Source organism: Mastomys coucha, unplaced genomic scaffold (genome assembly GCF_008632895.1).
Source record: "Mastomys coucha isolate ucsf_1 unplaced genomic scaffold, UCSF_Mcou_1 pScaffold4, whole genome shotgun sequence".
NCBI lineage: Eukaryota > Metazoa > Chordata > Mammalia > Rodentia > Muridae > Mastomys > Mastomys coucha.
The window spans coordinates 11,211,429-11,224,141 of record NW_022196910.1 but is presented as its reverse complement, the minus strand read 5'-3'; the positions used below and the strand labels follow the sequence as shown (position 1 = coordinate 11,224,141).

General features: G+C 47.0%; 1 protein-coding gene across 2 annotated transcripts in view; it reads left to right on the top strand.

Annotated features, from left to right (window-relative positions):
- Btbd11 (BTB domain containing 11) overlaps positions 1 to 12,713 on the top strand; it is a 262,443-nt gene that overhangs the window by 234,594 nt on the left and 15,136 nt on the right. For both annotated transcript variants that reach the window (XM_031350227.1, XM_031350226.1), the window contains 4 exons: positions 35 to 170; positions 831 to 1,051; positions 2,426 to 2,604; positions 9,550 to 9,655. In XM_031350227.1, the coding sequence (XP_031206087.1) occupies positions 35 to 170; positions 831 to 1,051; positions 2,426 to 2,604; positions 9,550 to 9,655 (642 nt within the window). The remainder of the gene's footprint in view (positions 1 to 34; positions 171 to 830; positions 1,052 to 2,425; positions 2,605 to 9,549; positions 9,656 to 12,713) is intronic.

The following is a 12,713-nucleotide window of genomic DNA, read 5'->3' as shown; positions in this document are numbered from 1 at the left end:
TCCTCTTATGAAATCCCCTTCTCTGGGCTTGCAGGAAATTTTGAGCTGGTTAGTTTGCTGTTGGAGCGTGGTGCGGATCCCCTGATAGGAACCATGTACAGGAATGGAATTTCTACAACCCCCCAGGGTGATATGAACTCTTTCAGCCAGGCCGCAGCCCATGGACACAGGTAGGCTAGGATGGGCCAAGGCCGCCAGGTCCCAAGTGGTGCTTGTTAAAAATGCAGATTCCCAGGCCTGCCCCAGACCCATTCTCTCTCTGGATGTGGGGCCCAGGAAGTGGGGGACCTAATCTCCAGGCCTAAGCAGATGGCCCTCACTCACAGGTTCCTGACAAGAGCTAATTCCCTACACTGCACGTGCGTGCAGACCCGCATGTTCCGTTCACTCTCAGCCAACTTTAAGCACAAGGATGCACCACTCTCAGCCAGTATGGCTCAGAGTACATCACATCAGTTGCCATGATGTGAGAATTCACATAACAATGACAGAGTTCCTCAGGTTTGCCCAGGTCCTGTCTAGGTTTCTTTCAGAAACGCTATCAGATGTTATTACACATTATCTCAAAGCGAACAAATTTACCAGACTAACACTCAAAAAGACCAGAGTTCCAGAACCTTCTGGGTATGATTCCTCCTCAAGTTGTCCTCCAGGAAACATGGCCAACCATACCCCACCGTCTCCGTCATCCCCAAAGCCTATCATCCACAAAGCCACCATGTCTCATTCCTGACCCTGAGTGAGCAGCTTCCTAACCCCTAACGTGCCCCTACTCCAGCACAGCCACTGCCGTCTCTGAGTGTCTTCCTCTCTGGGTTTATGATTGACAGGAATGTGTTCCGCAAACTGCTCGCTCAGCCAGAGAAGGAGAAGAGCGATATCCTGTCCCTGGAAGAGATTCTGGCTGAGGGGACTGACCTGGCAGAAACAGCCCCGCCCCCCTTGTGTGCCAGCCGCAACAGCAAGGCCAAACTGAGGGCCCTGAGGGAGGCCATGTATCACAGCGCTGAGCACGGCTACGTGGATGTCACAATTGATATCAGGAGCATAGGTCAGTCTGAGCACCACTCACCACTAGACGCAGCATGCATGCATACACGTCACGGGGTACACACACACACACACACACACACACACACACACACACACACACGTCACAGGGTCTCGAGGAGCTTCTCCGTCCTTCACTGGTTAGAACATTTCCAACACTGACCCCACAGACAGCAGCACCCTGCCTGCCCTTATGCTTAGATCATGTTGTCCTGGTTCCCAAACTCTGCCCCTAGAGGCAGGTACTTAAATCACCTGGGGAGCTTGTCTGAATACAGATTGCCAGGCCCTGCACCCAGAGGCTCTGCCGTTGAGGGTCTGGATGGATAAAGGCTGGAAATCTTTATATTTAACAATCACTCCAGGTGGTTCCCAGTGGTTGAGGACTTCCTGTGGAGAACAGTCAACACCACGACACAGAGTGACCATCAGGGCAAGGACAAGTGCCTTCTCATTAAGACTTGTCCTCTGAGCCAACAGGAGCCATTCTGGCAAGCAGCAGCTTCTTGTGTGAGCTAGCCTAGAGCTGTCTCATTGGTGTGTCTGGAGTTCGAGGCTAGACTAGCAACAGTCTAGTAGCTCTAACCTGGCAAGGAAGGGAACAGGGAGGCATGGAAATAGGTCCCTAACATGGTAGGGTGGAAACCAAATAGAATCAGTGTTCTGGAAAGAGCCTCTGACAGGTTGACTGATCGATATATGGGAAATCTATGCTGTTGCTCTGAGAGTCTATCTTACATGATTCTGAAGCTCGGGATGGAATGATCTAAAAGAGGTGAGGGATGTCCTTCTTCACCATCACTGCACATTCCAGCAATCATTTGCTGGGGAGGCTTTGTTAAAGGGTGAAGGCCTAATGAGGTGCTGCAGATGGAGATGTTTCACACAGGGGACCAGTAGGGGTCTCCTTCCATTTACTAAGTTGTGACTGGAGACGGTGAAGACCTTTGATTGATCTCACCAATTCTTAGCTTCCATCTGAGTGTGGTGGCTATGTCATCTCATCTTGGACAAAACTAGCTCTTCCCTGAGTCCTTTTCTCCCCAGAGGGTAGAAGGCAGACTATGGACTCAGAGGCACAGATGCACACGAATGAGTAACTAAAAGAGTCTGCTAAGTGATTGGTATTGTAAGATGCAGCCCCTAATAATATGAGTAGCATACGTAAGCAGAACAGAATGAGTCGTGACCTTCAATTTCAACTTCTGCAAGTCTTGCCTGTACTCACTGAACGCTGGTCCCTTGGTCTCATAGCTTGGTAATGCCCTAGATAAAGGCCAACTTCAGGATAAAAATATTCCTGTTCCTTGGTTGTTTTCTGCCCTCCCCTCACCTGCCCTCCCTTCCCTCCTGGCCTTTTCCCCACTCTGCCCAGGTGTCCCATGGACTCTGCACACATGGCTGGAGTCACTTCGGATTGCCTTCCAGCAGCACCGCAGGCCTCTCATCCAGTGTTTACTCAAGGAGTTCAAGACCATTCAAGAGGAGGAGTACACAGAGGAGCTAGTCACCCAAGGCCTGCCCCTGATGTTTGAGATCTTAAAAGCAAGCAAGGTACAAGAGGTGGGGGGAAGGGGAAGGGGCCGGGGGCAGGGATGGTGGTGAAGCTATTGTGGTTGCATCAGAGAGTGAGGGTGGAGGATCTGGATGGTCCCTTGCAGGGAACCAACTGTCCCTAACAGCACTACTTCACAGCCACGGGTGTCGAGCATATCCCAGCTGCCTGCAACTACTTGCACAGCGGATTCAGAGGCATAGAGACATACAAGTGAGGAATTAGAAGCTGTGGGGCAGCCTTTTGGCTGAGCATGTGCTGTATACCAAGGTACTTAGACAGGTTAGAGGCCTTTGACTCGTGGACTTTGCCCTCAAGCCAGGGGATAATACCAACACATGTACTCTAGAAGCATAGAAAGTTAGTTTCCCTGGACCAGGCCAAAGGAAGTAAAAGATTCAAACGGGAGGAAAAGGAGCTTCCCCAAGGTGCTGGCACTGGCCAGGCCTGAAGGGACAGTGCAAATCAAGTAGGAAGAAGGGAAGGGTCCCATCCTGGACCTGAGAGAAGCCTTTTCATGTAGATTGACAGTACGAGTCCTCCATGCAGCCCATAGGCTACAAACATCCCAGGATAACTATGAATGAAGCCCAGCGTATTTGCAGAGTCACATCGCAGTATCAAAGTGTTAGACACCTCTGACAGGAGAGGTGTCCCTTTCCAAACATCAGTCTTGTTCTCTGGGTATCATGAGAGTCATCCCATAAGAACCCCTGTGGAGTTATCCATTTGGGAATATCATAAAGGCACTCGAAGCCCCCCAGGGGTGTATGACCCATACCTGTAGATAGGTAGAAAGTACTGACTTTGGGTAGCCTTGAACTTGCTCCCTGCTACTCATTGGGGTCAACAGCCAAAGACAAGAGAAGACTGTAGAAAACACCCCAGCACTGTGACCATGATAAGCATTAGGGAAGACCAGTCTCCCTGAGAGGTTCTAGAGAGTTCATACCCTAAGCCATCACATCCCATAAGGACTTGGGCTCATATAGCACAATGGTTGAACATATGTTCCCTGGAGCCAAATTACAAGGGCTCAAATCCTGGCTCTCCCACTTACTAGCCCTTTAGCCCTAGTTGAGTTTCCTAAACTCTCTGCCTCAATTTCCCTGTCTGTAAATAAGTCACTAAACATACAGGCCTCTCTAGGTGGCCTTGAGTACAAAGTGCTAAATAAACTGCAGTTCCACTACACCATGACACCAAGTAAAAGCTTTCTTAGAGGCTTCGAAAAGCCAGTTAGAAGATGCAGGCCTTCTGTGCCTCCCCAAGGCTCTTCTGTAACCACCAGCCCATGGCAGCTGCATGCAGCAGCTAGCTGTGAATACCTGGGTCACATGTCACCTCCTGCCCTCAGAGTGACAGTGCACTATAAACATTCTCTCTTTGGTGCCCTGAATACCCTGAATACCCTAATTTACAAAGGGAATTAGGGTGTTTCCCAAACTCTTTTGTTTGTGGAACCCTTTCATAATGAACTGTCTCAAAACATAAATGAAGATTTTTTTCAAAGCTTATACATATGTAAAAATAAGTATAATTATTAAGAATATATATTTAGTGCTGGAGAGATGGCTCAGCAGTTAAGAGTCCCGACTGCTCTTCTGAAGGTCCTGAGTTCAAATCCCAGCAACTACATGGTGGCTCACAACCATCCGTACTGAGATCTGACACCCTCTTCTGGAGTGTCTGAAGACAACTACAGTGTACTTACATAGAATAATAAATAAAATCTAAAAAAAATAAAATAAAAAAAGAATATATAGTTACAAGCCAGCCTCACCTAAGAGGTTTAAGGTTAAACTCTTAGAGTCTTCCCCAGCACTTCTAGGTAAAGCCCTAAATGCATCTCTATTTAACAAACAGGAGAAATGGAGGCAGGAAGATGGGTACCTAACTCAGAGACAGCCTGTCAACAGCACCACCCATCTGCTTTCAGAGCATCTGGGAGCCTTGGGGCCAGAGCAAGTCTCATAGGTGTGCTGTCTGTCATCCTATGTCATGGTCAATGCCCACCCTCAATGCAGCCTCTGCAGGCCCCTGCTGGCTGTGTTTAGTATCCCCTGTGCCACTGAACTTCAGGATCATGGGCCTCAGAGAATCCAAGGAGAGAGGAACCTGCTAGGATCGTTTTTCAAAAGCAAACTCCTCCTCCATCCCCCTCCAACTTAGAATAAATGAATAAAAGCTTTCACCTGAAATTACCCAAGAACTACCTCGGTTAAAAAGCGTTACTGGATGCATTCCCAGTGTCTATATTCCAGCATTTTCTGGCTCGTCTGGTTTTAACTTTTTTCCAGACTACAGAGGAATTCCGGAATTTACTGAAGTACCATGAATTTATGTCTTTCGGGTCTTTGGTTTGGTTTGGTTTGGTCTTTGTGTAAATGTCACTTTGAAGTATGACATGCCCTTAGAAAATTTCCCAGATCCTAACTGCAGAGCTGAACACCAGCGAGTCAGCACTAGAGCACCAAACCCAGCACACCTAGCTCTCCATGGCCCTCTGTCTCCCAGGCCGCCCCAAAAGCCTTCCCTCTCTGACTGCTAACTCCCTGTAACTAGCTCAATTAACTAGCATAGCTCAGGGAATGAGAAGCCTTCCACAAGCCCTCCAGTGTCTGGCAGCAGGAGTGAGGTGGGTCACTGAGTCACCAGCAGCCCTAACAGGAACAAGGAGTGAGGTGGGTCATTGAGTCACCAGCAGCCCTAACAGGAACATGGGAAAGGCAGGAAGAAGGAAGGCCTTCACCACATGTGAACTGGAGCCTGCTCCCTGGCAGCCATGCTGCCCATCTGGATAGGTAACCCAGAGACAACACAGGCAGCTCCATTCTCTGAAGGCACGGGCCTAAAAACAACGGTACAGCCAGGAGGGAGGAAAGAGAGTTGATTTGCTTTCACAGGACGCTCCAGGGAAACCCTTACCTGTATGGTATGATACCACATAGATGATACCACATAGACTGACCCATAGGGAAACATACAGTTTAACATAATTACAGTGTGCAACCAAATATTCCCTGAGCATGTGCTGGTCCACCATCCCCAACCGCAAGCATGCACTGGTCCATATTTTCCCTTCAATCTTTTTGGTGTGTGTGTTCTAGCTGAATTGTTTGTTCTTTTGTTCTGTTTGAATGGTTGAATCCTAAGAGGGTTTTGTGTGTGTGTGTGTGTGTCCGTGTCCTTTGCCAGTCATAAGGTTTGCAGATACTTTTCTCCCCCTCTGTAGCTTGTCCTTCATCCTGTCACCTTAGTTACCTTATTTATTGACTGCCCTCAGCATCATCAGACAGGGAGCAAATTTTTTGTTTGTTTGTCTTGTTTTCGAGACAGGGTTTTTCTGTGTAGCCCTGGTTGTCCTAGAACTCACTCTGTAGACCAGGCTGGCCTTGAACTCAAGGGAGCCAAATTTTAACACGTTTTACAGGGGAGACAAAGAAGCATATTAAACCATAGCAGCTTATCATGAGGAATCTCTCCACCAACAGGAGACAAAATATGATTGTTTGATTTAAAAAAAAAAAACAGTCTGCTACTTGTCATAGATTTACTGGAGGCCTGTGCATGATATTTTAGAAATAAATCTCTCTTTTGCAATTATTTTTTAAAGGCATTCTGGCTAGTATATGCCAGTATTACTCTATGGAAATCACCTTGGGTCTTAGCTACCCTCAGAGAAGCAGGTGTGTGTCTAAAGTCCCTTGTTGGACAATAGCTAGCAGCAACACTAAAAGTATAAAAAATAAAAATAAAATGTCAATCGAAACAGAAAAAAACAGCAAATAAGCTGGACTAGGAAGTCTCTGAGTGCTATTCCAAGCTAAACTTCCACGTGTCAAACAGCTGCCAGTGAAAGACAGCCACTAAGTGAATTCCCGATCAAATCTTGAAAGCATCAAAAAGTCACCACAAGTCACCAGAGACAGCCCGCCATCTTCTCAGCAGAGCTCCCAAACCATCTCCCCAGAAAACCTTAAAAATGGGATTCAGTGTAAACACCGTTTGCTAAAACTGCTTAATTTATCAACTTCAGAGAAAACACTGAAGCGGGACAAGTGTGTGCTCAGCAGCCTTCCCCCTCTGCTCACACCCATCCATCAAGGCCTTGTTAGGGCTGTCCTTCCCCACGTCCTTCCTTTCCCAAGTCCCTCGCACAGCCCTCACAGTCCTCACAGCCTCTCTCTTCCACGTGTGTCACAGCCTGTGCCGAGGAGAAGTGACCTGCTGTGGACACTTAAGCCAGGACCCGGGTTTAAAGATGATAACCACCCGTGTTGCAAAGCACTTCTGTGTGCCCAGGGCCCTTCTAGCCATTCCAAACTCACCCCTCCTCATAAGGACCCCTGGAGGGAGGGGCTCCTGCACCACCATCTCCATTTGAAATGGTGGACCTGAAGGCTATGTGGATGGGATGCAGAGGAGCCAGGATTTTAATCCAGGCAGCCTGGCTGTTGCGAACCTCATGTTCTCAACTGTGACATAAACCTGTCCCTCAGTCCCCCCTTGGGTTTGCCTGCAATACATGTTTCACTGCGAAATGACAGTTTTGTCTTCGTGGATGAAAAAAAAAAAAAAAACAGACATTGGTATGCAACCATAGAGCCTTCTGCCAATGGGAAGGTCACCCCACGTCTGCTGATGTCACAGCCGTGGCGGCTGCCTTGAAAGGATCCTTGACTGTGACCTACCCAGTGATTTCCCTACTCATGTGTACCCTGCCGCCAAGATTTGTCTAGCTTCCAAAAAAAAAGAAAGAAAGAAAAGAAAGGAGAGAAGGAAGGAAGGAGGGGAGAGAGAGAGGGAGGGAGTAAGGGAGGGAGGGAGGGAGGGAGGAAGGGAGGAAGGGAAGAAGGAAGGGAGGAAGGGAAGAAGGAAGGGAGGAGGGGGGGGAGAGAGACTACTCTTAAAAAGTGTGAGATCCAGTCTGCACGTTTGCCCGTTGCTCCAGTACCTGGAAAGGTGAAAGAGAAGAGCCAGAGTGTGAGATTAGCTTGAGCTACATATCTACGCTCTGTCTCAAACAAAAAATGAGAAACACAGAAAGAAAGAAAAGGATTTACATTTCTTACCAGCTCCAGGGGATTCCAATGCTGCTCATGGAGAGGGAGGACACTTTGCTCCCCCCTGAGGTGGCGGCCACTGGTAAGGTTGATAAGGAAAGTGAGTGCCTCCTACCCTCTGCTCATCACATACTGTCCGCACCATCCTTGAGAAAAGCCCCTTCTTCCTCTCACTCTACGGACACGGCTATGAATCATGTCCCAGGCAGCATTGTGCCTTCTGTGATCTGTCCACTTTAATAGAAGGGTTTAGATTTTCTTTGCACATGTGGAGGGACTGTGCAAATTTGTGAATATTGAAGGGGTTAAATTTGTGAATATTGTAAACCACTGGCATGATTGTGGTCCCAAAGTCATCTTTTAAAAAAACAAAACAACAAAAAAAGGTGTTTATTATTTGATCACAAAAGCGATGCTCACTCATTGGTAATATAAAGGAAAAAAAAATAATGGTCTTGCTCTGAGACCTCTTCAGTCTTTATTTTCACAGTGTGTGTTAACCTATTTAAAAAAAAAAAAAAACTGGGCTGGTGAGATGGCTCAGTGGGAAGAGCACTGACTGCTCTTCGGAAGGTCATGAGTTCAAATCCCAGCAACCACATGGTGGCTCACAACCACCTGTAATGAAATCTGACGCCCTCTTCTGGTGTGTCTGAAGACAGCTACAGTGTATTTACATATAATAAATAAATAAATCTAAAAAAAAAAGGAATTAGGATTTCTTGCTGTAAATTCAGTGTGAGTCTGCTGATAAGCTGTAGATACCATCATTACAAAAAATAAAAACTTTATTGTGTTAGTCAGCTTGATGTTGCTGAACTAGGTTGCCTGAAATAATCAACTTAAAAGAAGAAAGGTTCATTTTGCTCATGGTTTGGGAGCTGTGTGGTTAGTTGGTCCATTGCTTCTAGGGGAGAGGTAAGACAGGGCATCAAGGCAGAAGCTCATAGTGGGAGCAGCCAGGAAGCGAAGAGAGAAAGAGCTGAGTAGGCCAATGTCCCACAATCCTTTCAGGTCACACACGCAAGGACCTCTGATTTCCTGCAAGGTCTCATGAAGGTCTAACCATCCTCTCCATAGCACCATGAACAAGGGCACACAGGGATACTTGGTTAAACCACAGCGGTTATAACTATTCATCTAGCCCCTATCTTAGCCAGTTGCCCAATAAAAAGCAGCAGAGTGCTGTGACTCACATCCCTCCTCCTGGCCTACACACCTGTTCTTGGAGGGAGGTGAACAGGAAGGACCAAAACACAGGGATGGAGGTCGCCCGGGGCAGTGTCTTTCCTCCCTGAGCCAAGGGCAGCTGGAGCTTGGAAGCACAGAACTCTCTTCCTCTGTCCATCCTGATTTTTATTTTTATTGAGAAGTGATTCAACTGATGACTCCCAGATCCAAAATGTGTAAGCCCTAGAATCCGACTTATTACAGAGCTGAATCAGAGGCTTTCGTCCTGCCCTTGTGGGACACAGTCACGGGACCACAAAGGCTTTCTACTGCTTGGTCAGAACCAAGGACTGCTTCCAGAATTTGAGAATATAGATAAAGGTGGATTGAGGGTAAGAGCTTTCTATTCACAAGCTACAAAAAGCCTTCTTTCCTTTAGCTATTTAATGATCAGGATGGGATGGAAAAATGTTTTTTTTTTTTTTTTTATAAATTTCATAAGCACCCAGCAGTGAACTCATAAGAAATACAGTAAGCTCATAGAGCAAACAGGTCAGTCCAGGAGTAGTAAATGAAAACTCAATGTCTATGCTCCAGGAGGACAGTAAATGCTTGGGCTCCTCTTGCCCATGGGAACAGGTTTCTATAGTGACAACCTGGCTCGTGCGACCCAAGCACTCCCATAATGCCGCTCATCTTCCTTCACAGAATGAAGTGATCAGCCAGCAGCTGTGCGTCATCTTCACACACTGTTATGGTCCCTACCCCATTCCCAAGCTCACGGAGATCAAGAGGAAGCAGACCTCGCGTCTGGGTGAGCAATGGCCTGGGTATATTCAGTCTATGGCTGTGGGGTGTAGGGATGGGAAGGAAGCAAACACGTGGAACAAATGTAGAATGGGGGCTTTGGAGGGCAGACAAGAGACAAAGAGGAGGAGCCGGGCCCAAGAAATGAGCTCCCCTTCAGTAGGTGGTAAATCTCTTTGGAGAAAACAGCAGAGGAGATGGAAAAGGAGACCCTAGTACCTCTCCTATGGGAATGTTTTCCTCATTCACTGACACTGGGGACGGCTGGGGCATACGTCCCATGCACCAGGGATCGTGATAGATGGCCCAGATGTCCATGTCAGCTCTGTTGCTTTTGATCGTCATCTTGATACATACAGTCTATATTAGAATCATCTAGGAAGAGAACCTCTAAGGATGATTCTCTAAGTTAGGTTCGTCTATGGAGATTGCCTTCGCTGGATTGTTGGTGTGGGAAAACCCAGTCTAAAAGTTGGTGGGCTCTCTAGTCCTGCAGTGAATTGATGTGCCAGAGTGGATTGGTATGGGGAGCTCCCCCTTATCAAAGAAGAATGGGAGAGGGGAAAAGGGCTTTGAGACGGGGGTGGGGGTGGAAGGAGAAAGGGGGCTGCGATCAGGATGTAAAATAAATAAATAAATAAATAAATAAATAAATAAATAAGTCAATGGGTGTGGGGAGTGAGTGGGCACCATTGCCTGGATTTGTACAAAAAAGGAAACAGTGAGAAGAGCACATTTGGTGTGTGCATTCATTCTCTCTCTGACTGTGGATGTGACCAGCTGTTTCAAGCACCTGCCACCTTGACTCTGCTATGACAGACTGTAACCTGGAATTGTGAACTAAACCCTTTCTCCCCTAAGTTGTCTTTGTCAGGGTATGTTATCAAAGCCACAGGAAAAGAAACTAAGACAAGTCTCCCATCTATGCAGTCCCTCATCTTCACTACAGAGGAATAAGCAGGAGACTCCAGTGAGCCAGGGCTGCCCCTGATGGAAGTGCTGCTTGAGGAAATGATAAAAAAAAAAAAGAGAGAGAACAATCCCCTACCCCAACACACACACACACACACACACACACACACACACACACACACACACAACTACAAAAACAAGGGCAAGATACCCCAGAGGTTAAGAATGAGCACTGCTCTTCCAGAGGACCCGAGTTCAGCTCCTAGTAGGCATATGTAGTGACTTATAACCACCTATAACTGTAGATCCAGTGAGATTCAACACCTCTGACCTCTTGGGGCACCCACACAGAGACATGCACATATATAGATAATTAAAAATAAACCTTTTAAATTAAAAACTTAGGACATACCTGAGCAGTGCAGGGCTGGATACTCTGAAATCCAGTGAGGATAACTGATCACTTTACATGCTCTGTCGATGCTTGCACTGAGCCAGCTCCAGCCCTGGGCCTGACTTCCACCTCTCTGTAGCCCTCAGATATCCCAGGAGGTAGGATAGCCCATGCTCTGACTGCAGTCTGGAAACAGGATAGAGCTAGGACTTAAAGACCAACACTGCCAATGCCCTAGTTCCTCTCTGTGTAGGCCTAGTGCCTGAGATTCCCTGGGCAGGCACTGGCTTATCCAGATCTGGGACTAACTACAGGCAGGGCAGAATGGAAAAGATAGAGGAAGAAGGCCTGGCTGTCTAGAGGCTGGGAACCTGAGCCTGCTGTGGCAGAAGCCCATCCCGATGCCCAGAGAGTGATAAAAAACTAACAATGAACAGTTGCTTTTCCTTTTAAGGGTACCCTACCTATACCCTTTCCTTCTAAATATGAAATGTTAGAGAAATGGAAGTATTTGAAATTTCTATTCTGTAGCAAAAACCATTTATTTGCTTTTATCAGTTGAAAGACTGAGTGCATGGAGCCAGCTCTAAGGATCTTTGTTACTGCTATGAGTAACTTGTATGTTGAAATGTCACACAGGTTTCTGCTAAAAATGGAAATGTTGGCGGCAGAGTCAAAGGTTGGATGTTACTTTTATGACCGTGCCTGTGACAAACCTGAGTTGTGCCTAGTCACAAGTATATCTGCCCAGCAGAAAACATTGATCATCAGGGTGACAACTTGGAAAGGCCAACCCAGTGAGAAGGTGGTAGATGTGGAGGGCCACCTTCCCAGACATGACAGCAGAGACATGACAGAACATGATAGCCTTATGAGGCACCTTGTTAGTGTGAACATTTTTGAGGGCTGCATCAAGAACACAGAATAAGAGCTGCTTCCCACGGCCACTGAGGGAAGAGAATGCTTCACGAAGGCGCAATTCTCTCATTTGCAGTCTTCAGGACATAAGTCAGAATTCCAAGGCTAGCATCCTGAGAAGACAGATGGGACTGGAGAAGTGGCCGCATGGTTAAGAGCACTTACTGCTCTTGCAGAGGACCCAGGTTTTGTTCCCAGGTCTGTAACTCTAATTCCAGGGCACCAGGTCCCTCTTCTGATTTCCATGGGCCACTGCATATACTTGGTACATATATACACTCAGGCACACAAGCATAAAATAAAATAAGTTTTTTTTTTTTTTTCAAAGAAAGCAGGGATCTTGAGTAGGCAGAGGTGGAAAAGGAACTCAGTCACAGCGGTCTTGTCAGGAAGTATGGACTCAGCCTAGAGAGACAGCTCAGCAGTGAAGGGCATGTACTGGTTCTTCCCTTCCTAAGAACTTGATTTCTGTTCCCAGGACCCACATCAGACAGCTCACAATCACCTGTAAGTCCAGACCAGGGAAGTTAGAATCCACAGACTGCAGTGACCATGTTTATGCACATATCCGTACATAAACATACCATTAGAAGTAACACAAATAAATGGTTTGTTTGTTTGTTTGTTTGTTTGTTAAAAGAAAGGAGTGTGGCTTCTCCTGGGAACACTAGGGAACTATTGAAAGGTCTGTAGCGGGGGAGAGGTGCATTGTAATCAGAACCCACCCTCCCTGTCCCCGCAAACACCAGTCATCGGAGACAGGAACTGAATCATGAAGCCATGCTATCTTCAGAGAGCCTGGGATCTGAGACGGCAGTGGGTTAACACACTAAAAACCATT